We start from the raw sequence: 26,131 nt of genomic DNA, 5'->3' as shown, positions 1-26,131 counted from the left end.
CCACAACCTGCTTTGCAGCTGGGATGCTACCGCCATCTCCCACCGGGGCCTCTCCTCTAGGCGCGCTGGCTTATGTAGGCCCTGCGGTGGGAATCACTCCTCCTAGAATAGCCTAATGATGTCATGTGGCCAGGTATTTAAACCCCGGCCGTACAACAGAACATTGCCTCAGCAACGGGTCGACTACAGTAATTGTAGTGTGAGTTGTTGAGTTCCTGCCTTTGTCCCTCCAAGCCTGCCTGATCTGCCCTCGTCTCTTCAAGCTCTGCCTGCCTTTGTCTCTCCAAGCCATGCCTGCCTTGTCTCTCCAAACTCTGCCTACCCGATTGTCCTTCTGAGCCCTGCCTGCCTGCCTACCTCATCTCTTCTAGCTCAGCCTCTCCTTGGACTGACTCTCAGATTGACTACAGCCTGGACCTTGACCCTTCTTGCCTGCCACCTGCCTCTGACCACAGCTTGGATCTTGATAATTTTCGCCTGCTATCCCTCCCTGTCTGCCACCTGTCTCCGATTCTAGAACTTCCCACTGTGCTCCACTTCATGAGACTCATACCTAAGTCCTGCTGGCCCCCAGAACCCGAGGGCTCAACCTAAGGGGAAAGGCACCAGCCTAGTCCCGCCAACCTTTGGACGTTCCCTATAGGTTGAGTCAACCTTCCCATGGCAACAAGGGTTCACAAACCTTACATTTCACTTTGTAACTCTGCATGATCTTTGGAGTAGCAGACTCAAAGAAATCAAACTATGCGACATTACCATCAAATGGTTCAAATCATGTCTCACAGATAGAACATTCAAAATAAAAATAAACACAATAGAATCATCCCAGATACCACTTCCACATGGTGTCCCGCAAGGATCTTTCCTCTCATCCACCCTATTCAACCTATATCTCCTCCCCCTCTGCAAGTTCCTCTCCGAATCAGACCTCACCTACTACCTATACGCAAATGACCTACAAATTTTACTCCCCATAAACAAAACACTCGAAAACACACTAAAAACCTGGGACCAAATCCTGACCAAAATAACTCAGCTACTCTCACAATTGTCCCTCTCCCTCAACCAAAACAAGACAGAAATCCTACACATAACAAACAACAACTCCACACCCTTCCCCACCGTCCCCACACCCAACTGCATGGGACACCAGCTCACACATGCTACAAAAAATCTAGGAGTAACAATTGACAACAAACTAAATCTCAAGCAACACATCTCCACACTGATCAAAGATGGGTTTTTCAAACTGTAAATCCTGAAAAAGATCAAACCGCTCCTTCACGCCCAAGACTATCGAACCGTCCTTCAAACGCTACTCTTTTCCAAGCTTGACTACTGCAACACCCTCCTCCTCGGTCTTCCCACTTCCACCCTCAAACCCCTGCAGGACAAAACGCCGCTGCCAGATCCATCACAAACAACAAATAATGCGACCACATCACCCCCATCCTCAAAGACCTCCACTGGCTACCCATCACACACAGAATCCAATACAAAACCCTAACCCTCACACACAAAAAAATGAGCAACAATAAAATGGACTGGTTAAACACATCGCTCCTCTCCTACTCCACACAAAGAAGCCTCCGATCCACCAACTCTGGGCTCCTCGCCGCCCCCCCCCCCCCCCCCCCTCCAACGCAGCACACCTCTCCTCAGTCAGAAAACGAGCTATCTCTAATTTACTCTATCTCTAATTTACTCTAGAATATGCTCTATGACACATGAGCAGTAATAATCGTTCCTAACTGTTACTTGTTAAATACTCTAAATTATAATTTGATATGTTCTAATTTATACTGCACATTGTTAACTGTTCTAAGTTACACTGTAAAAATAAGCAGCACATGCCTTATTTGCGTTCCAGTTATGTGAACCGATGTGATATCTCGATATAATATTGGTATAGAAAAATAAATAAATAAATAGCAGGTGGTAAATATTTGTCTTATAATTGATCCAGTACCACATGCTGCAAGAGAACTCCTCTTCTGACAAGAACAAACTAAATCCCTTAGAAACTTCATCCAACTTTTTGTTTCTTTTGACACCAACATACTTGGCCTTTCTTTGGGCAAACATATAAATCTGTAATGAATTAGCAGATTGTATTTTTCAGGATTATTCTCTGGCATGTTTAAATTTCGAAAGGCATTTAAAAAGCCCATGCAGTTATGTCGAAGGCAGTGTTAATAGCCAACTACAATTTAGGTTGTCTTTAAGGTAATCTCCAACTTCTGATCCGCAGGATGTATTTTTATATGTTAATTTCCAGTTTTGTTTATGTATGTAGTGATTATAAATAAAAATGTAATAGCATAAAGAATTTTGTGTTTTCTTTGAGTTCTGGTAGTGCTTGATTATCTCATTAATGTGACTCTATTAGATATGCTTATCTGTATATTGAATCCTTCTCCTAAGGTAGCTTTCCAAGAGTCACACTATTCATCCACTACCCCTTTTGTAAGTTGCAAATTTTCTTTTTGCCTTTATTCTATTGAAAGGGAATTGACTGGTTTGTTTCTAGTGGCTCTGTTTGTAAAAGTTCTAGAGTAGATCGTGTGACCTGTCATTTAGTATATTAGAATGTTATTTTTAGTAAATAACTGTTGCAGGTGAGCAATTACCTTTTTTCAGTTCTATATCCATTCATTTTATTGTTCAGTAATTACAACTGTTTTTGCTGTTCAGTGCATTAATATTGTGCTTATCTACAGCCATACAAGTATAATACAGAGCACAACACAACACAATACAACTATATTGCAATGCACTATACAATTATATAGCATTCCAAGCACTACATCATAGTACTACTATACAAAATCACAACAGAACATCAGTATGCAAACAAATCTTAAAAAACACTAATGCACTACACAGTAAAGCTACCTGCACAAAATAATCACCAAGACAGCCCAGAATATTACATATAGGCAGATTTTCAAAGGGTTTAGGTGCCTAATTTTGGGAGTTAGGCTCCTAAATTGGTCCTTTTGAAAATTTAGTGCTGAGAACTTAAATTTAGATTCCTAGTTTCATTAGGACCCTAAAAATAGGAGATTAAAAATGGGTAGCTACAGGGCCAGAATTAGAGCAGGAAAACAAAGTTATGTGTTTAGCACTAATTTTCAACACTAGGTACCTAACCTAGGATCCTAAATTTAGGAAAATTAATAGCAGGCATTTAGGTACCTACATTTTCTGCTAAGAATTTAGATACCTGAGATTGACTTAAATTAGTAAAATAATTTAGGGCCTAAATTTAGGAGCTCAGCATTTTTTAAATACCAGTCTCGTGAAGTATAATACCACAGTTTTAAAAGTAAAGTAAAAAGAATATACCGAGAAAATTGTTATGCTGTATCTGTCCCCTTAACATTTTGTAGACAGCTTCTAGATGATTTCAGAATGCTGAGCTGAGAATGCAGTTGACCTGTTTACCAGTCTGTCCTTTTATTGGTGGAATATGGCACTGAATACAAAAAATATCATTTCAAACCTTTTTTGCCTCAATTTTGCTTTTATATTCAGCTTTTTAGTCTTCTTTCTGAAGGAAGGATGACTTATGAGATAGCAGTGTATGTGTGTGTGTCCTCCAACTTATTACCTTTGTGCTTTTGAGTCCTTTCAACACCAAATTTTCAGATGTGTTAATGGGTCTAAGGGGATCGTAACGTGTATTTTTTTTTTATCTTAATATATACCTGGATGCACTCTGATACGTATGTTCCGGAAAGTAGGATCCATTAATTAAGACTGAAAATGTATCTCATGTAACTGTTTCCTGATGGGCAGCTGATTTGATGGTATACTTATTTAATGCTCCCTTTTATAGGAATTGTCTCAGATGCTTTTAGAAACGCCTCCAGTTTGGAAAGGATCATCAAACCTTTTTCGTAATCTTCGAGACAAAGGTAAGGATTAGTCTATGCTTCATCTTAATACTTGTATGAATCTACTTTTGATTTTAACTTAAGTGGGACATTTTGATAAATATGACATTTGAAAAATTAGGGCATGATTTCTAAGGCTTTTCTACCATTCTGTGTCTATGGGAAAAATGCTTAGTAAATGAGGCCCTAGGTTTGTTATGTGTTAAAATTATTATCTTCAGTCTTTTTCTAGCTTAGGAAATGTTGCGCTTGGAGGTGGACCCTTGACCTGGAGCAGTGGAGAACGGCTCCCTGGTAGGGACCAGGAAGCACCTGCCCCCAGGGGGCGGAGCACAGGAGGAGACAGAGGCTAGGATGAGCTTCACCACTGGAAGCCCGAGGTCCCCCCGGGTGGAGCCCGCAGGGACCCGGGCCGCATGGACTTACGTGGGCCTCGCAGGGTCTCCCGGAGAGGTAGTAGAGAGGTGTGCCCACGAACAGCAAGGGAGCGTGGTCGGACTTCACGCTGTTGGTCTGGAGGAGTAAGGAAGGCCAGAACAGCGTAGGCGATGACAAGGCAAGGGTCAGAGCCAGAATCAGGAGATGTAGTCAATGGCAGCCGAGGTCAGAATCCAAGGGTCAGTCCGAGGTGTAGTTAACAAGGCAGAGGTCAGGTTCCGGAAGTCAGATGAGGTCATAAGGCAGGCAGAGGACAGGATGCAAGCAGCAGACAGGAAGGTCAAGGAACAGGCCGAGGTCAGTACCAGAGAGACAGTCCAAGGATACTACCTGGGAAGACGGACAGACAGACGCAGGAACAGAAGGACGCTGGAACAAGGCTGGAACAGTAGGACGCTGGAACAAGGCTGGAACAAGACTGTGAACGCGGAGGCAAACTAGAACACTAAACAGTGCCGACCCGATTGTCAAGGCAAGGAAGTGCAGGCAAGGACTTCCTTATATCGTTCCATCAATCAGGGCGCGCCGCAGAGCTAGGACCCGCCCCTGGCCCTACAAGAGGCCGGGCGGTCCACGTGCGTATAGGGGCGTGGCCAACGCCACTGGAGACGCCAAACTCTGGCATGAGGCCTGATGCACACGGCCCAGAGACCGCTGCTGCGGGACGCCGAGGCCTAGAGGAGCTCATGGCTGCTGCTGGGGAGGCCGACCCGTGACCTGCAGAGGAGCTAGCAAAGTGAGCAGGCCCATGCGCGGGCCAGGCGCAGACGGGGCGCACAACAGGAAAATGAATTGCTTTGCTGACTCCTAGTTTTCTGTTATTTTTTCTTGAACACGTGCATTGGTTTTGATCATGATTACAACTGTTCTAGGTTTATAATATAAATATAATCTATAACTGGAACAGTTCTTTTGAAGTCTCTTGTATCAGTGTTTATATGTTTTAAATTTAATTTTGATCTCATAACAGAGAATTAACTACATAAAAGGGACTAGAATATGTGCTATTATAGGATACTGAATGTTTATTTAGGTGAAATGCATTTTGATATCTTTGATGTTGCGCTCGGAGGTGGACCCTTGTCCTGGGGCAGAGGTGGAACACCTCCTGAAAGGGAACAGGAGGTAACTGCCCCCAGGGGGTGGAGCACTGGAGGAGACAGAGGCTAGGAAGAGCTTCACCACTGGAAGCCCGAGGTCCCCCCCCCCCCCCGGGAGGAGCCCGTAGAGACCCGGGCCGCTTGGACTTAGGTGGTCCTCGCAGGGTCTCCTAGGAGAGTGAAAGTCCGGCATGCCCACGGAGACAGGGGGAGCACGATCGGGTTCAGAGATGGTTGCTGGTTGGAACAGGGAGAACCAGAACAGAGTTGGTGATGACAAGGTGAGGAACAGAGCCAGAATCTGGAGACGAGGTCAGGCAGGCAGGCAAAGGTCAATGTCCAGCGGTCAGTCTGAGGAATGGTCAGCAAAACAGAGATCAGGTACCGGAGGTCAGATGAGGTCAAAGGCAGGCGGAAGTCTTGAAGCAGGCGGCATTCAAGCAGGCAGGTCAGGAACAGGCTATGGTCTTTGAGGCAGGCGGCAGGCAAGCAGGCAGGTCAGGAACAAGTTGAGGTCAGTACCAGTAAGACAGTCCAAGGGTACTACCTGAGAAGACAGACAGACGAACACAGGAACAAGCAGGAACAGGAACTAGGATGCAGGAATGAGTCAGGAACAGAACTGGAACAGAAGGATCCTGGAACGAGACTAGGACAAGCAGGAACAAGTACAAGCAATCTCAGAACAAACCGAACCGATTGCCAAGGCAAGGAAGCAGAGACAGGAACTTCCTTATATCGGGGGATCAATCAGGACCGGCCATGGAACTAAGACCCGCCCTTGGCCCTACATGAGTCCGGGCAGTCTGCGTGCACACGCGTATGGACGTGGCCAACATGGCCGAGGACGCCGAACCTCGGCGTGAGGCCCAGCATGCAGTGGAAGGCCCGGTGACCGCCACCGCGTGACGCCGGGGCCTGGCAGGACTGGCAACTACTGCGAGGGAGGTCGTCCTGGGACCCGCTGTGGAACCATGAAGGTGAACAGGCCCGCGCGCGGGACGGCTGTGGGCGGGCACATAACACTTGACATGGTTTATTTTTTAAGGTAGTTAATACTTTACTTATCCTTAACAAATGTGCACTATTTTCTTCATGTGCATTTCAGCCAGAGAATAACTCAGTATAAATCACCAGATATAGTATAACACTGGATTTATAATTGAGAAAATCAATTCTCATAAAAAAATGTTTTTACTAATTTCCACAATTGTAGGCTGTGACTATTTCTGTATTTTTTCTGCCATGCTGAATTCTTAAGATGGTAACTTTTAAATTGGCACACATGCATCGGCCTACACCCAAGGATGTGGCCATTTTATATCATGTGCACATATATACGGGCATTTTATAAAATAGCCTGGCCACATGCACAAGTGCGCGCAAATCCCATTTCTACTACACAAGTTGGTTTTTTAAAGTGGTGCGTGCCAATGCCATTTCTCAGTTTTAGTTCATTCACCAGTTTACTCAGTTACCGGTGAATGAGTAAACTGCTAACCCCTCTAGTTTGATAGCCTGCATTCCCCCCTCTTGTTTGGCCTAAGCTCCTTAAACCACTCAGATCTCTTGATTTTTAAACGTATTTAAGCTTATACTTCGTCCCTAACAGAAGTAAAGTTACGTGACATAGGACCTCGGATGCATAAGTATTTATTTTATTTATTTATTTATAACTTTTTTTATACCGAAGTTCAGGTAACAGAATTATTTATCACTCCGGTTTACATTATAACAAGTAGAAAACAATGACAACATATGTCTTACAATGAACAAGGGAGTGAACAACTTGGATAATATAACATAACATAACTAGGAACAGTAGCAGTATGCACTATTAGAGCGAAACTAGCGCATGGGGAGGGAGGTTTGCTAATGGGGGGGGAGGGGGAAGGAAGGTTTATGCACACATCTCATGGCCATGCACTGAAATGTTCACGCCCTGCCCATACTCTGCACAGACCACGCCCCTTTTGGAAACAAGAGAGATGTACACACTGTGGGAGATACATGCGCATCTTGGGCGCTTTTAAAGTTTGCTTGGCGTACATTCTTATTTTGTGCGTGCTGGGCTTTTAAAATTCATCTTTAAATTAATTGTAGATTATGCTGCCGACCCCAAGAAAGTAAGATCTCGATTGTCCCCATAGCTCAGACCATAATACTATGTACTAGGGATGAGCATGTAAAACATTTTCAGTTTAGTTCATTCATTCAGTTTGTTTGATTCCATCATTTGTTTTGTTCAGTTTGGGCCCCAAAATTTTATTTATTTTATTCATTTGGTCATTTGTTTTCCATTAAAGTCAATGAGGGGAAAGCAATGCATCCAATTTTGGACTCTAAAATTGTGCTTTTGTATCTAAGTTTAATGAAACTGACAGGCAAGCATCAGTAGCAGAGGAAACAGCACTTCAAGATACCAAGAATGGAGAAAAATGGCACTAGTAGTGTCCCATGTAGCCCAAGACACCATGACAAGGGCAAAGTGGCACCAACATTGACAAGGATACTCCAAGACTACAAAAGAGGGGTAAAGGCCATCAATAATAGTGGCATGAAGATATCAAGGCACCAAAAGAGGGGCAAAGGACACCCGCTTCCCCTTTTGGAAGTTGTATATTTCCTTTTTGCCTTTATTTATTTATCTATTTTGTGTGCTTATATACCACCTGTACCAAGGCACTAGACAGTGCACATGAAAACGTCAATAATAAATAATAGTATACATAAAACATCCATAATAAATAACAAACATAAAGCAATGATAAAATGAAATATGTAAAATTCAATTCATGATGAGCATTCTCAAAAACATAACTCAGAGGAGCTGTAAAGATCTTAAAAATATGCCTGTCTGAATAAAAATGTTTTTAAAAGTGTCTTAAAAGTCTTTGCAGAGACTTTGAAAGGGAATTGTCATGGGTTATATGGTAATGAGGAGGCAGTCTTGTATGCCACATTTCTTCCACCCAGCGGATGGGAAGGGAAGTGGTGCTGGGCTGGCTTGTTGCATTAGGGTGTTTTTATCTCAGCATGGGCACAGCAAAGGAGAAGTCAGTCTCTAAACTTGACCCCCTCCAGCCCCTTCCGCATTGATGTCATAGGGAAACTACATCAGGAACCTTATAGAAGTTTCTTCTGGCTTTGCCCTGCCCATCTTTCAGCATCTAAATGGTTCACTTAGCTTTCTGTCCTGTTCCCAGATCCGAGGACCGATTTTCATATAGGGACAACTATGAACCTTCTCCAGAATTTTCTCTGGCTTCAGGTCACTATCTGTGATGTTTTTTCCCCTTTTGTGGTGCTTTGAGACCAATAGGAAATACTGTAAGGGGATTTGAAAAGAATATTTGAAGAAAGAGTCCAAGAAGTCATGAAACCTTTAGAAGTAAATAGATAAAGCCTATGCAGTACACCCAGAGGATTCAAAACAATGGGTTGGTACAGTTGGTTGGATCTGGATAGTGGACCACCTGGGTCATATGTAATCAATCTAGACAACCAAAGCAGTGAGTTAAAGCTAAAGCAATAGGAGTGGAAGCAAAAATATTGCAAGGCCTTCCTTCCACTTGTTTAATGCATGGAATACATCTAGACTGGACTTCTAAGATGGTATTTTTAAACAATGACCACACATGAAGTCAACTTTTAACTTTTACAGCTGAAGCTTTCAATTTTTTTTCTAGTTTCCTTATTTTATCAAAGTCTCCTTTTTGAAAGTTTAATGCTAGAGCTGTAGATTTAATTTCCTCCCAGTGATTAAGTCAAATTTGACCACACCATGATCACTGTTGCTGAGTGGCCTCACTACCCGTTACCTCTCACACAAAATCCTGCAATTCCATTAAGAATTAGGTCTAAAATGGTTCCATCTCTATTCTGTTCCTAGCCCAACTGCTCTGTAAAGCAGTCATTTATTTCATCTAGAAAATTTACCTCCCTAGCATTTTCTAATATTACGTTTACCCAGTCATTATTGGGTTTAATTGAAAACTCCCATTATTACTGTGCTTCCTAATTTATTAGCTTACCTAATCTGTTAGCATTTCATCGTCTGTCTGTTCATTTTGGTTAGGTGGACAGTAGTATACCCCCATCGTTACACTCTTCCTCATTAGACATGGAATTTCCACCCATATGGATTTTACTGTGCATTTAAACCCGGATTCTAAAAGGCTTGCGTGCGTAAAAACTGGGGTTTATGCGAGTGGCTGGGCCTTGCGCATGCTGCGTGCATTTTAAAACAGGCCCAGCCACGCGTGTAAACTCCAGTATGCGCCCAAGTGCTGGGCCTCTCCAAAGGGGCGGGCTGAGGGCGTGGTCTGGGCGGGGAGGTGCGGGATGGAGGCTCTCTAGTCTTTTTTAAAATCTAGTCTTTTTTTTAAATCAAGGCACACACACAGACGCTAAAAGAAATTACCTAGATCCCTAGTCTTTTTTTTAATGTCAGGAAATATTTCTTCACAGAAAGAGTGGTGGATATATGGCATGCCCTCCTGGAAGATGTGGTGAAGACAGGAAAAGTAATGGAATTTGAAAAGGTGTGGGACAAACATAGAGGATCCTTGTTGGCTAGATCAGTGGTTCTCAACCTTTTTTCGGCAGACAATGGTTCTCAACCTTGTTGGCAGACAGATTGTTCTCACATGCTTGACACACTGAACATGTACCATCACGGGCTAAATGTAAACATACATTTTGCATTCTCAGGAACCCCCTCAATCTCCAACAATGGGTGCATAGCAGATCTAGGGCATTACCCATACAACTTACCGTACAAAAAACATATTCTGGTTCTGATGACATCTCAGTAAAAGCAAAACAAACTCCCTTTACTGGAGTAAAGACAGTAATTTACCACTAATGCATGTCCCATTGAGAAAACACAACAAATAAGATTGATACAAATGCCTACATGCTAGTAAAATACCTCACCTCAGTCACACACACAGACCTTCACCAAGTACAGAAAAACCACAAATTATAAATATGGAGACAAACTGGAATGGACAAACAAACCAAGCTGCTATAAATCTCCACACAGAAATAATTGTAAAGCTATACTAATAAATGTTACAAAACAGCTGATGAATAGAATAACATCCAAGAATTAAAAAATCATAAAAATTAGTAAAAATTGTCCAAATATCAATAAACTATTTCAAAACAGCAGACATATCACATAATACCCAACAATTAAAATGGCAGTCAATCAAGAACAATAAACTTAAAAAGCTGCCTTTACTTAAACCTCTTCATCAACTCTCCTACTCCTTTCCTTTGCAGGCCAATAGCACACACCAGAAGCAACAGTCCTCTTCCTTAAAGCCCACAACTAGTCACTCACACACAGTCTCTGTCTCACACAGCCCAGTCACCTCCCTAACCAGTCTCTGTTTCTCACACACACACACACACACACACACACACCAGTCACCTCCCTGACCAGTCTCTGTCTTTCACCCATACACACACCCATCACCTCCCTGACCAGTCTCTCTCTCACCCACACACACACCCCAGTCACCTCCCTGACCAGTCTGTCTCTCACCCACACACCCACCCCAGTTACCTCCCTGACCAGTCTCTGTCTCTCACCCACACACACACCCCAGTCACCTCCCTGACCAGCCTCTGTCTCTTCTCACAAAAACACATCACCTCTGACCAGTCTCCCTCTCAATCACACACATGCTTTCTCACTTACATACAAACTCAATCACTCACAAATGCTCTTACTCCCATTCTACCACATACACACCCAGCTGCCACTCACGCTCCCAGGCACCCATTCTACCACACACACACACACACACACACAAAGCTGCCACTCACGCACCCATTCTAACACACACACACAAGTTCTCACTCATGCAGCCAGGCACCCATTCTACCCCACACACACACAAAGCTGTCACTCACGCACCCAGGCACTCATTCGACCACACACACACAAAGCTGTCACTCACGCACCCAGGCACTCATTCGACCACACACACACAAAGCTGCCACTCATGCACCCAGGTACCCATTCGACCACACACACACACACACACACACAAAGCTGCCACTCACATACCCACACAAGCAAGTTTCTTCTTTCATGTGGAGCCTCTTCTCATTTTTTGGTCCAATAAGCCTGGCCTCCGCTCTTCAGCCGCTGCTGGCCTGGCCTCGGGCAGTGGCATGCAGCATCACTCCGCTTTTCAGGCCCTGTAGGGTCTCTCCGCTCTTCAGCCGCCGGCCTGGCCTCCGGCGGGATCGGCACGCAGCATCAATCCACTTTTCAGGCCCGACCGGCCTGGCCTCCAGCAGCAACACACAGGGTCTCTTTGTTCTTTAGCCACCACCAGCCTGGCCTCTGGTGGTGGCATGCAGCGTTACTCTGCTATTAACTGCATCGGCTCACCAGGGGATGAGCGATCCCCTGATAGGCCATTCCACCCATGAGGAGAAGGGAATCACACCTGGGGCAAGGGGATGCCGGGTGCTGCGACACACCTGCCAGTGCTTGGCGACACACTGGTTGAGAATCGCTGGGCTAGATAATTGAAATGTAATGTTCTTTACTATTACATCTAAAGTTTACATTTCTGCTTGAGGGTTGCCTTCACAAATCAGCAGTTAAAAATAACATTAAAAATACTAGTAATTTAAAAAAAAATTAAAAGAAACTTGCTGGGCAGACTAGATGGACCATTTTGACCTTTATGTGCCATCATTCACTATGTTACCATATGCTAGTTCGTAGAAGATAGTTATAAACTCTGATGTCCCCAAGAAGGTTTTTAATCAAGTTATGGAATTTGTTGCAAAGGACGTGAATAAAGCAACTAGCATAGTAAGGTTTAAAAAAATGTTTGAACAAGTTTCTAGAAGAAAAGTTCTTGCTCCACCATATGCTTGGGATAGTCTTCCTGAGTAGGTGCATTATGCTCCCTCTAAAATTCAGTCTATAAACCTACCTTTTTGAGGCTGCTTTTAAATCCTAGCCTCTGATTATCCCACTTTTAGCCTTATTGATTTTAACCATTTTCTTAATATAATTCCCAAAGTCTTTTCCCCTTATGTTTGTCTTGATCAGATTGTAAACTCTACTAATCAAGCACGGTCTTTTATGCGTTTTTGTACAACACTGCATATGTTAAGTAGTGTTATAGAAATGTTAAGTAGATGTAATGGTAATGTATCTATATTGATTCATGGTGTGGCCACACCATGGTTACTGCATGAAGTTCTGGTCACCCCATCTCAAAAAGACATAGTAGAAAAAGTACAGGGAAGGGCAACAAAAATGATAAAGGGGATGGAAAGGTTCCCTAATGAAGAAAGGCTAAACAGGTTTAGGCATCTTCAGCTTGGAAAAGAAATAGCTGCGAGCAGATATGATGGAGATTTATAAAATTGGCTGTGGTGGAACAGGTAGAGGACAGTTATTTACTCTTTGAGATAATGCTAAATCTAGGGGACATTCTAACAACCTGCATATTTAAAACAAATCATAGAAAGTATTTTTTCACTTGGCACACAATCAGGTTATGGAATTTGTTGCCAGAGGGCATTGTCAAAGCAACTAGCATAATGGAGTTTAAAAGAGCTTTGGATAAGTTCCCAGAGGAAAAGTTCATAAACAATTATTACCAAGTAGACTTGGGGAAAAACATTGCTTATCCCTGGGAATGAACAACAAGAAATAGATCTATTTTTTTGGGATCTACTGGGTACTTTTAACTTGAGCTGGTCACTGTCGGAGACAAAATGTTGGACTTGATGGACCTCAGTCTGACTTTGGGCATAGATACCTCTGTGCAAGAATGCAAAATTGCATGGAATAATTTTGCATTCTTATATTTGTAAGGCTACTGCAAGAAGAAGAGTGTGATCAAAACCTGAAAGCACAGAATGCAGAGCAAGGCAGCAAGCACAGAGGTATCTATGCCCAAAGGCACAGAGTGAGAAGTGAAGCTAAGGCAGGAAGAAGAGTGGCATTACCTTCCCACCCACCAACCCCCTCAGCACCAAGAGGGTAAAGGACACAAGCAACAGTGGCATTATCATTCCACAGCCAATTTTATGTTTTTTTTCTTTTATTGTTTGTTATGAAATGCTTACATTCAGTAAGGAAATGTCTTCAAAAAAATTCCTCAGCACCAAGAGAGGAACAAAGAAGCATAAATAGTGGCATTAAGAGCCCAGGGCACCAATCACAGAGGCATGAACACTCCAAGGCAGCGAGAAAGGAGAAAAGGGGTACCAACAGTGGCAGAGGTTCCCCAAGGCATCATGAAAGGGGCAGGAGCAGGCACAGGCAGTAGCAATGGCAGAACAGTTCAGCAAGGTGCTGAACCAAGAGAGAGGTAGCGTGGGAGGAGAAGGTTTTTATTTTTGGGGCCACTATAACCAAGAGAGAAGCAAGACCGAAAGAGTAGGCTAAGCAGCAACAGTGGTACAACAAGACAGCTAGGTGCTGAACCAAGATAAGAACAAGCAGGAATGCAAGATCAAGTGAGGCAGCAGCAGTAACAAGGCATCCAGAGAAGGGCAGAGGAGGAAAAGGGTTTTCTTTTCTTTCATTTAATGTTTTTGTTTTAAGGCCAAAACTCCCCTGTATAAACAAGAGAGAAGCAGGGTAGGAGAAGTAGTCTGGACAGCAGCTCCAAGACTGTCAACAATGCAGCAAGACACTGAGGGCAATAAGTGTGGGCATTGATTCTTTATAACTGGGTACTAAGTCCTCATTCCACGCTCATGGAAATTCAGGGAAACCCAGCAAAGGAAGTTTTTTTTTTTTTAATGAAGATCATATTTCTACCAATTCTGGTGCCATCTGTGAACAATGTGGATTCATGATGTCCCCTACCATTACAAATACCTATTTCACAGTCATGCTGGTTGGTAGGCAAGACCGTAGGCTTGTGTACCAAGTATGTCAATGGGTCTGTGGCCATGTTCTCAGTAAGCTCTGTGAGGTTACATGTAACTGAAATTTGTGCAGACGTCTCCTGTGTTGGGGTGGACTGGTCTCTGCTGCCAACCTTTTTAGATATAGCCTATGTCTGGAGAGCCCATTCTGATGTGGCCACAGAAGGATAATGGCTATAAAGGTGGGGGAGGAAGTGATAGCTGGCAGGGTGTTGCTCATACTGTGACAGTACTGTGTAGGGTGCCATTCTCTGCTGCAATCCCACAGATCGTCTCCCTTTGCTGCTCCTATTCTTGCACTCTAGCTACCAGCATCTCCTTCCAGTGAATTAGACTGTTGAACCAGAGGCCAATACGCCTTTTCACCCATGGGTCAGACAGCATGGTTAGCTTGTAAGAATACAGCTGAGTGAGGGGTTTGAGCCTAGCTTTGAGTTGCAGATGCAAAGAGTCCATGAGCAGCAACACCTCTGGTTTCAATTTGTGTTCCTGCCAGAGACCCTTTAACTTCTCCTCCAGGACTATAGGGATGGCTTCGCCCACGGTGGGTCCTGTTGAACTTAGATCCTTCGTAGACTAGATCCCTCTTTAAGGACTTCAGCACTTGAAGCATCTGCATTATGATGCTCTAGGAGATGATCCACATGTGTATCAGTTTCCAGAGATAAGTCATGAAGGATTGCCTATTGCTCCACTAACCATGCAGTATCAGACAGGTGGAATTCCATCTGGTGCCTACATCATGAATAAGCTAGTAGAGGCATCCCCACAGTTTATTTCTTTTCATAGAACTGCTGCCCATGCTTTTCACTCCAGTGAAAATACCAAATTATTTTTCCTGCGCCTCTTTATCAGTTTCTTCAGGACTAAGCTGCCATATTACTTGACCCCCAGCCCCAAGACATTCCTTAATGTTAGGTGCAGCAAGTGTGCAAAGCATCAGATCCCATCATAGACTCTATCTTCCACTGCCTTTCTCATGTTATTGTCACCATCTATAACAAAAAGCCTTGCAACAGTCATGTGTTTCCTGCCAGCATTATCTCCCTTGCTGAGTTATGGCTCTAGTATGTTTCTTAGGTGTGCAACTCAGTCTTCTTGTACCCTGCTGGTCTGTCCCACTAGATTGGTTACCTGCCCCAGTAGGTCATTAGGAAAAGGCAGGCATGCGTAGCATTTAGTTATCCCATGCATTCCATTGGAAAGGAAACTGTACAACTATGGGTTACAATATGAAACTCCAGAGGGAATGACTTAGAAACAATATCAGAAAATATGTCTTCACAAAGAGGGTGGTGGATGCCTGGAATGCCAATTCGGAAGAGGTGGTAAAGGGGAGAACAATAAAGAATTCAAAAGGGAATGGGATAATCACTATGGATCCCCAAAGGCTTGAAGTTAGAAATTAAGAAAGGGAGTAAATGTTGCGCTTGTGGGTGGACCCTTGGCCTGGGGCAGTGAAGGAACGTTTCCTGAAAGGGAACAGGAGGTAACTGCCCAAGGGGCGGAGCACTGGAGGAGACAGAGGCTGTGAAGAGCTTCACCACTGGAAGCCCGAGGACCCCCGGGAGGAGCCTGTAGGGACCTGGGCCGCTTGGACTTAGGTGGGCCTTGCAGGGTCTCCTGAGAGAATGAAAGTCCGGCGGGCCCACGGACACAGAGGGAGTGCAATCGAGTTCGAAGTTGGAGGCTGGTTGGAACAAGGAGAACCAGAACAGAGTTGATGATGACAAGGCGAGGAACAGAGCCAGAATCTGGAGACAAGGTCAGGCACGCAAAGGTCAAGATCCAGAGGTCAGTCTAAGGAATGGTTAGTAAAGAAGGGGTCAGATACTGGAGGTCAGACGAGGTCAAAGGCAGGCCGAGGTCTTCAGACAGGCGGCAGGCAGGCAGGTCAGGAGCAAGCTGAGGTCAGTGCCAGTAAGACAATTCGAGGGTACTACCTGGGTAGACAGACAGACTTCCCAGACAGACAGACAGGATGCTTGAACTAGGATGCAGGAACGAGTCAGGAACATAACTGGAACAGAAGGATCCTGGAACGAGACTAGGAACAAACGCAGAGGCAATCTTAGAACAAACCGACCCGATTGCCAAGGCAAGGAAGCCATAGGGAATAAAAGTCCACCTCTCCAGCAAGCGTCCAGCACTCATCCAGCCGCTCCAGCATTCGTCCAGCAAGCGTCCAGCCTCTCCAACTTTCGTCCAGCAAGCGTCCAGCACTCATCCAACCTTTCCAGCAATCGCCCAGCCCCTCCAGCAAGCCATAAACATTCATACAACACAGACCCCACAAATGGCCCCATTTTTCACAATTCCAATTCTCCAACATAATACTCCACCTAAAAGAATTTCTGTCCGACATGCCCAACAACACAACCTCAAATCCCTCTCTTCAATTTTAGTCTCTCCTTCCACACAACTTCTAGGCCTCACCCTTTTCTCTTTAAGCCTCTTCAATGCTCAATCCCTTACAAAAAAGTCTGTAATATTGAATGACTACCTCATCGATGTAAAACCGGAGATATGTGCAATTACGGAAACATGGTTAAAACCAGCAGACACAGCAATAATTAATCAACTACCTACAGAGGCGTATGACTTCTTCTCGCTACCTCGTCATAAAAAAAAGGGAGGAGGCATTCTTTTAGCAACTAAAAAGGACCTCAGATTCTCGCTACAGCAATCCAATCCCAACTCAAAACTTGAATTCGGCTTCTTCACCTCAGACAAGCTACAAATCCTTCTCGTATATGCCCCCCCAGGACTCTTGGAATCAGATGCCTCACCACTGGTTGAATTAACCTCTTCCCTCATCAACTTTGACTCGCCAGCCATCATTCTAGGGGATTTCAACATGCACGTTGATAACCCTACTCCATCACCTAACTGTGAAACTCTCCTCACTGCTCTCACAGCGCTAGGCTTCACTCAAATAGTTAATAAACCCACCCACAAAGCCGGCCACACGTTAGACCTGATCTTCGTTAACGCTGCAATCAAGTCAGTTTCTACACCTAATTGCACAAAGGTCCCGTGGTCAGATCACTATCTCATAACTACTTCATTCTCTATTAAAGATACCAACCCGGCTTGCATTCCTTTGCCCTCCTTCAAATACAGGAAAACTTGCTCCCCTGAAGACCTTAATAATCACCTATCTCCACTACTCCACCAACTGGACCTTACTGATCCGAACGCAGCACTTCAATCATGGAACACAATCACCGAAACTATAGCCAACAAGCTATGCCCGCTTATTACAAAAAAACCACACCAGAATTCCTCCAAAAGACAGCCATGGTTCTCAGCAGAATTAAGAAAGCTCAAACTCCAACTAAGACAAAATGAGGCTAAATGGCGCAAAAACCCAGGAACCATCACCCTTTCAATCTACAAATCATCTCTGCATCAATACAAATCAAGCACCCTAAGATCCAAGAGGGACTACTACGCCTCGAAGATACACGACCTTATTTCGATGCCAAAGCCCTCTTCAGCTATGTAGCCAACCTCACACAAGTAAACCAACCTGAAATTACACATGACCAAGCTCAATCAAAAGCAGAAGAACTAGCTCTTTTCTTCAACAACAAAATCAATACTCTCCTATCGCAGCTCCCCACGAACCCCACTGTTCCATTAACTACTCCTCAACCCTCAAGCAACTACACTCGGTTAGAAGAACTTGACACAATTTCATCCGCTGAGATCCAAGGAATTCTTAGGAAAATGAAACCATCCTCTCATCCCTCGGATCACATCCCAACCAAACTACTACTAGCAATTCCAGAATCTATCTCCAAATCCCTGGCAGACATCATAAATTGCTCCCTCACACAAGGACTCTACCCGGACAACCTCAAACTTGCCTCACTCAAACCCCTTCTCAAAAAAACCAAATCTCGACCCAAACGATCCTAACAATTTCAGACCGATAGCTAACCTCCCATTCATAGCCAAGATAATGGAAAAACTGGTAAACTCACAACTCTCAAACCACATTGAAGACAACAACCTTCTATTTCCATCACAATACGGATTCCGTAAAACCTTAAGCACGGAAGCCCTCCTCATCTCTATGACTGACCACATCATCCTAGGATTAGACAAAGGACAAGCCTTCCTTCTGATACTACTCGACCTCTCGTCTGCATTTGATATGGTCAATCACTCCCTTCTCATCAACCAATTATCAGCCATAGGTATTTCAGGCACTGCCCTATCATGGTTCAGAACCTTCCTCAGCAACAGAGGTTATAAGGTCAAGATTCATAATAAAGAATCCTCTCTACACCCCGCAGCCATAGGAGTCCCTCAGGGCTCATCCCTGTCTCCTACCTTGTTTAACATTTATCTGTTACCCTTATGTAAACTTCTCACTGACCTCAATCTCAAACATTTTCTCTACGCTGACGATATTCAGATCCTGATCCCCATCGAAGAATCGCTCGCAAAAACAATGTTGCACTGGGAATCCTGCCTCCAAAACATCAAACAACTTCTTACAAGTCTCAACCTGATACTAAATTCATCAAAAACGGAACTTCTACTCATCACTCCAGAAAACAGCTCCATCACATACACTCATCCTACCGTACCAAGCACTACACAAGTGAGAGATCTAGGAGTTCAAATTGACAATCACCTAAATCTGAAAGCTAACATCAACAAAACCACCAGAGACTGCTTTACAAGCTCCAAGTGCTGAAAAGAATACGACCTCTCTTCCACACACATGACTTCAGAACGATCCTACAATCAATCATTTTCGCAAAGCTGGACTATTGCAACACCATCATGCTTGGTCTCCCTTCATCACACACCAAACCATTACAAATGGTACAAAATGCCTCCGCCCGTATACTCACCAACACCAGGAGAAGAGAACATATAACACCTATCTTGATGGACCTCCACTGGCTGCCCATCCACTTCAGAATAATCTACAAGGCCATTCTCACCATTTTCAAAAACATCCATCAATTAGCCCCAATCGATCTCCATATTCCCCTCCGATTACACCATTCCACAAGACCGACAAGAGATGCTTATAAAGGATCACTTCAAGTACCTCCAGCCAAGACTACCAGACACATCACGCTTAGAGATCGGGCATTCTCCACAGCCGGTCCAACATTATGGAACTCCATTCCCCCGGATCTTAGAATGGAACCCAACATCTCAACATTCAAGATAAGACTCAAAACGTGGCTGTTCACCCAGGCCTTTCCTAACTCCAACCCCATCTAATCTCCCTTCACACAACAAGCTCCGCTAGTATTAGCGTTAACAGCCACCTTTCAAAATGTTATTTATACTTATATTTTACTATCTAATCTTCATTTCCCTTCTCATTCCAAGTTATTGTTTTCCCTTGTTTTATGTAACTGCTTTTCTGCACTTTTGTTAAATGGTAAAGTTTCACCCCTGTTTCTTGTGAACCAGCATGATGGGACCACCGTCTTGAATGTTGGTATATAAAAAATCTTAAATAAATAAAAAATAAAATAATAAAATAAATAGACAAGAACTTCCTTATATCGAGGGATCAATCAGGGTGCGCCGCGGAGCTAAGACCTGCCCTTGGCCCTACATGAGTCCGGGCAGTCTGCGTGTGCGCACGTAGGGGCATGGCTAACATGGCAGAGGACGCCGAGTCTCGGCATGAGGCCTGGCACGCAGTGGAAGGCCTGGTGATCGCCGCCGCAGGACGCCGGGCCTGGCAGGGCTGGCAACTACCGCAAGGGAGGTCGGCCCGGGATCCGCTGTGGAACCATGAAGGTGAGCAGGCCCGTGTGCGGGATGGCCGCGGGTGGGGCACGTAACAGTACCCCCCTTCTAGGCCTTCCCCTACGCGGCTGTGGTTTCTCAGGGTACATTCTATGGAAGGTCCTCAGGAGATCCTTATCAAGGATATTTTGGGAGGGTTCTCACGAATTCTCCTCAGCCTCATAGCCCTTCCAGGCTAAGATGTATTCCCACTTGCCTCGGCGTCGCTGGTCATCGAGGACCTCTCTTACCTGGAGAGAAGTGTCAGGTTCTGCAGAGATACGCGGAGCAGGAGGGTCTTTGCGTGAGGTCCAGGAGAGGACCAACGGCTTCAACAGGGACGCATGAAATATGCTGTGGATACCCAATGAACGAGGTAGCTGGAGTTGATATGAGACAGCTCCCACTCTTCTGATCACAGGAAATGGTCCTATGTATTTCGGAGCCAGATGGTGAGAGGGAAGTCTCAGTCGAATGTGTCGAGTACTCAGCCACACTTTCTGGCCAGGTTGAAAGAGTGGAGCGGGTCGTCTATGAAGATCAGAAGTGCGCTTGGCGCGTTCAGCAGCTTACAAAAGTCGCTCCTTTACCCGGGTCCACACTTGGCAAATGGTTTGAGCCATGGATTGAGCCGCTGGAGACGGAACCGTCAGAGGAACAGGAAGAGGCAGTCGGGGCTGCTGTCCGAAGACTACTACAAATGGGGATATGTCGGTGGCTGCTGCGACATGACTATTGTGCGACAGCTCAGCCCAGGGAAAAAGATCCGACCAATTATTATGCTGATCATTTACATAGGAGCGTAGAAATGTCTTCAAGGACTGATTGGTCCTTTTGGCCTGCTCATTGGCCTGGGGATGGTAGGCCGACGTATAACTCAGGGAAATGTCGAAGTTTCGACACAAGGAACGCCAATACTTGGCGGCAAACTGGGGTCCCCGATCAGACACAATCTCCTTGGGGAGTCTGTGGAGGCGAAAGATTTTCTTCAGGAAGAGCTTTGCCAGTTCCGGGGCTGAAGGAAGGCCCGGCAAGGGGATAAAGTGACCCATTTTCGAGAAACGGTTGATGACGACCAAATCACCGTGTTATTCTGGGAAGGAGGTAGATCAGTAATAAACTCTGTCGAAATGCTGGACCATGGCTCGGTAGGTGCTTGGAGAGGCTGAAGCAAGCCCCAAGGCTTCCCTGTTGGCGGTTTTTGCTGGGCACAAGTGGGACATGAGTCCATGTAGTTTCGTGAATCTTGCACCATAGTAGCCCACCAATAGTGCCTTCGCAGCATTTCCAGGGTCTTGGCACAACCAGGGTGGCCTGCCAATTTGGAGTCATGGGCCCACTTTAAGATGCGCTCACATAGCCGGCAAGGAACGACAGTCTTTCCAACAGGGACTGTGGTAGTTGCAGCAAGGGAAATACAAGCAGGGTCGATAATGAAGCTAGGAACTTCCGGGACGTCTTCAGTCTCGAATGATCTGGACAGCGCATCAGCGCTCTTACCTTCCCAGACAATCTTCCCAGACAATCACCCCCCCCCCCCCCAGCCCTTTTTGCATCCTCCAAGCTAATCCTCTCACCTTTATACCATTTTTATAACCCTAAATTAATCCTCCCTCTATTGCCATCTCCTTTCTCTCACGTATCTGCTTCACCTTCTCCTCTCCATCCCTTCTATCACATCTCCCCAATTGATTGTCTCTCATCACAGCTCCTTTCTTATATCCCCCAATTGATCTTCTGTCATTCACCCCCCCCCCTCACCCTCCACAGCCAGTCCCTCTCCAGCTGATTCAGTCGTCCTGCATCTGGTCCTTCCCTTCAAACAGCCTCTCCTCCAAACATCACCCTGGTCAGATCAACAATAGCATTTTCGTTTTGACCCTGGGCCAAGGGTGGATGACAACTGGCGGAAAAAAGGGCAGGCTGCTGACAGGAGCAATATTTTTCTCTTTGGTAGGTTCAGTGGTGGGTGAACAGAGAGGAGCAGAGGCAATCTCCACTGGCTTGTGCACACTAAACCCATCCTTTCCCCTTGCAGCTGATCCCAAACCTGACTGTGATCTGAGAGCAGCAGCAACATTAGTAATGAAAATCAGCGTGGGACCTTTGAGCCAGTTCAAGCTCACAAGCCCTGCAGTGACCTCATTCCCATCTTGTGCAGGACTTCCTATTACCACAGAAACTCATGGGACAGGTCCACCGTAGAGCCCATGAGCATGTGTTCACGCTGACTTCCATAGGCCCCACACTGACTTCACTACGAAGGCTGCTTCTGGTACCCGATAAGTGCTGCCCTTTGAGGCACTTGTGATCCCAACTGAAGGTTTTGTGACCCCATTTGGGGTCCAGACCCACAGTTTGGGAAGTCCTGTTGTAGAAGAAAGGTGGAATAGGGTAGATATAATAGAGACAATTACAATAAATATCTTCAAAGTGTCAATGCACAGGAGGTGGGCCTCTTTAAACAGAAAGGACATTCTGGAACAAGGGGGTCATGAGATGAGGGTGAAAGAGGATAGACTCGGGAGTAAGTAAGGTCATTTAAAACTAATCACAAAAAATTATTTTTCACTCAGTTACAATTAAACTCTGGAATTTGTTGTCAGAGGATGTGATTAGTGCAGTTAGTGTAGCTGGGGTTTAAAAAAAGGTTTGGATAAATTCTTGGAAGAGAAGTCCATTAACTGCTATTAATCAAGTTGTCAGTGAATAGCGACTGCTATTACTGGCATTAGTAGCATGGGATCTACTTAGTGTTTGGGTACTTGCCAGGTACTTGTAACCTGGATTGACCACTGTTGGAATCAGGATGCTGGGCTTTATGGACCCTTGGCATGATCCAGTATGGCAATTTATTATGTTCTTATATATTATAAGGAAACAAGCCGTTGAGCTTGTTAAAACAGTCGAGCTGTTTGGACCGCCAGGAACTGCCTTTCTCATAGCTTCCCCAAGCAGTCATTTAGCTCCCTAGCACGCCCCGATGAGATATCCACCCTATTGTTAATGGGGTAGTTGAAACCTTCCGTTTTACTTATTCTGCTTCCTCCGGCGATGGCACCAGATTTCATCGCGTGACGGTCACTGCTGTCAGGCGGCTCTACCACTGTTACCACTGCACAAGGTCCCAGATTCCACCGTGACCTGGACCTCCAGGAACTGTCTTTCTCATAGCTTCCCGAAGCAGTCATTTAGCTCCCTAGCATGTGCATTCGTGGCACGTCTGTCAGAGCTCTCTTTTCCGCTCATGCGTGGCACATCAGTCAGAGCTGCTCTCTTCTGCGCATTCAAGGCACTTCAGTCAGAGCCCAAATATATATATTGATATTTATTTACAGAGAGTATGGTGGCTGCATGGAACAGCCTCCATGTGGAGACAAGGACAGTGTATGACTTCACAAAAGCATGGGATAAACACAGGGGTTCTGAGGGAGTGGTAGGGATTGTAGAGCTGAGTAGTTGGTGTGGGTAGTGAGACTAAATAGGCCATAAGATACTTTTTCACAATCATGTGGGATCAGGTACTCGTTCCTCAAGGGCCTGCTTTCCAGCCTTGTTGTCCGCTATCCTACTACCCTGCTTGCTGGGATCACCACCGTTCACCTACCATCTAGTGAGTAATCTAAATTTCAGTCTGTCTCACCTACAGCTCTGCCGAGCTGGGAAATCGATTCCGGGATATTCCTATACCATCATCGCGAGACGGATCTCCTCTGCCGAAGGCCCCAGGACTACCACTATTGGACCATCTCACTACTGCCAACCCTAGTGGAATCATCTTGCCGAACAATAAAGATTGACCTTCTGAGTTTGTGTGTGCACAGAGTTTGGCCTAGCACTGCGGACCCTCACAGACACCAAGGCTGGAAAGCAGGCCCTCGAGGAGCGAGTACCTGATCCCACATAAGCACCTGAAAGAGGCAAGGGGCCCCCGAGGAGCGGGTACCCAGGTAGAGAAATTACCCCGAAGGGCAAGGAGCGCTTCATGAAATTAATCAAGAAGCAGCAGAGTAGCTTAGACCGGAAGGTCCCAATCCTTGATAACTCGCTGAAGAAGGAAGTTTTGCAAGTTAAATACCCCAATGGGGTGTTTCAACTTCGGGTCTGGCCCTGGTATTCCCGCGCTGGTCCCTTTAAAAAAAAAAAGGGACGTTGTCGCCGCACGCGTCTAGTAAACGTCAAGGGGCGGGGCTTCGGCCACAGCAGCGTTCCTGACGTGAAAGAAGGCCTCTCAGCCTCGCGGCAGGCCTCCGGAGAAGTGAGCACGCTGCCCCTCCTTGTCTCAGTGTCCTTGGCACCACTGGACCGCCACGGAAGGGGGCAAGTGTCCTCGACTATGGGCCCCGAGGTGGAGGAACGCAACAGTACCCCCTCTTCAAGGATCCCCTCCGATGGGTTGGTTGGTTGGTTTATTTATTTATTTATTTATTTATTTACTTACTTACTTACTTATTTAAAGTCTTTTCTATACCGTCGTTAAGTGGGTGCCATCACAACGGTTCACAATAGGGTTGTCTTCACCTGTTGTCCAGTCCGCTTCATCCTCTGTAATCCAGCCCTGTTCGCTATCAAAGGAATCCAAGTTGGACGTCTCTGTAGTGAACCAGGAGGACGGTCTCTCCAGTGGGTCTTGTACGGATCTTACAGAGTCCTGGATGATTGATGATGATACCACGGAATCTCCTTGAGCATTCTTCTGTTGTAACTGAACGTGTAACTGCTGAATCTCCTGTTCCTTATAAGCCAGTATGGATAATAGGCCTTGTGTAGCTTGTTCATGAGACTTTACCAATTCCTCTTTCTCCGAAGTCTTGTGGTTCAACTGTTCTTTTAACTGGGCAAGTACGTCAATTGGAGTAAGTAGTCCTGAAGCTTCGATCCTCCGGGGGTCAACCTTGACTCTTCCCTGGGGAGATACGGTCTCTGCTATGGCCGTAGCCATAGTCACGGGCCAGGAAGGTTCAGAAATTTTGAAGCAGGCTCAGGAATTTCGAAGCAGGCTCCTGCACAGTGAGGTCCCCACTGAATCTGGTCTGGAGAAGACCAGCTGAACTGAGGCTGATGTCTCTATAACCAAGGTAACCCTAGAATTATAGGGCTCACAGCCTTGGGTAGGACAAAAAAAGAAAGGTGCTCGACGTGGTATGTTCCGATCCTTAATGACAATGGTTGAGTGATCCATGGACTCACGGGGCTCCTCCCTGTGGGAGTAACCATCACCACAGTGCCCGAGAGTCCACTTCAACCATAACAACAGCTGGGGTATGTCGCATGTGGATCTGTTCTCCTCCCCTCATAACCACGAAGTGGACAGGTTCTGCTCCCTGGTAGTGGGGAATGGCCACCTGGCCTGTGATGCCTTCTCCCTCCACTGGGGACAGGGCCTCCTGTATGCATACCCACCTCTCCCGCTCCTCTCGAAGACTCTGTCGAAGCTCCAGGAGGAAGGGGGGACCATGATTCACATGGCACCCTCCTGGCCTCGGCAGGTTTGGTTCCTTCTCCAGAACCTGTTGGTGCGTGCACCCATTCTGCTAGGAACGGTGCCTGACCTCATATCACAGAACCAGGGCACTCTGTGCCACATGAACCTCCGGGCACTGGCTCTCACGGCTTGGATGTTGAGCGTGTAATCCTCCAGCCATTACAACTCTCCGACTTCTGATCGAATCCCGGAAGCCTTCGACCAGGAAGTCCTACAGCTTAAAATGGAAACGCTTTTCCATCTGGTGCGGAGGGCATGGGTTGGACCCATTCTCATGCTCTCTCCCCTGTCTGCTTGATTATCTGTGGCACTTGTCCGAGTCTGTGCTCCAGACCAGTTCCGTCAGGGTACACCTCAGCGCTGTCAGTGTATACCACCAGGGTGTTGCTGGTGCGCCTGTTTTGGTCCAGCCTCTTGTTGGCTGTTTCATGCAGGGTCTCCTCCAATTGAAGCCCCCTCTTCAACCACCAGCAGCATTCTGGGATCTCAAAGTTGTCCTGGCAAGATTGATA

The 26,131-nt window shown here is 45.6% G+C and overlaps 1 protein-coding gene across 1 annotated transcript in view; it reads left to right on the top strand.

Moving 5' to 3' along the window:
• The window catches only part of MICU3 (mitochondrial calcium uptake family member 3), a 378,395-nt gene that overhangs the window by 118,905 nt on the left and 233,359 nt on the right, over nt 1-26,131 (top strand). Inside the window, exon 4 of the mRNA XM_029587156.1 lies at nt 3,842-3,920. Coding sequence (XP_029443016.1) covers nt 3,842-3,920 — 79 coding nt within the window. The remainder of the gene's footprint in view (nt 1-3,841; nt 3,921-26,131) is intronic.

Source organism: Rhinatrema bivittatum, chromosome 1 (genome assembly GCF_901001135.1).
Source record: "Rhinatrema bivittatum chromosome 1, aRhiBiv1.1, whole genome shotgun sequence".
Lineage (NCBI taxonomy): Eukaryota > Metazoa > Chordata > Amphibia > Gymnophiona > Rhinatrematidae > Rhinatrema > Rhinatrema bivittatum.
Note: the sequence above shows the minus strand (reverse complement) of the source record. Positions and strands in the feature narration are given on the sequence as shown.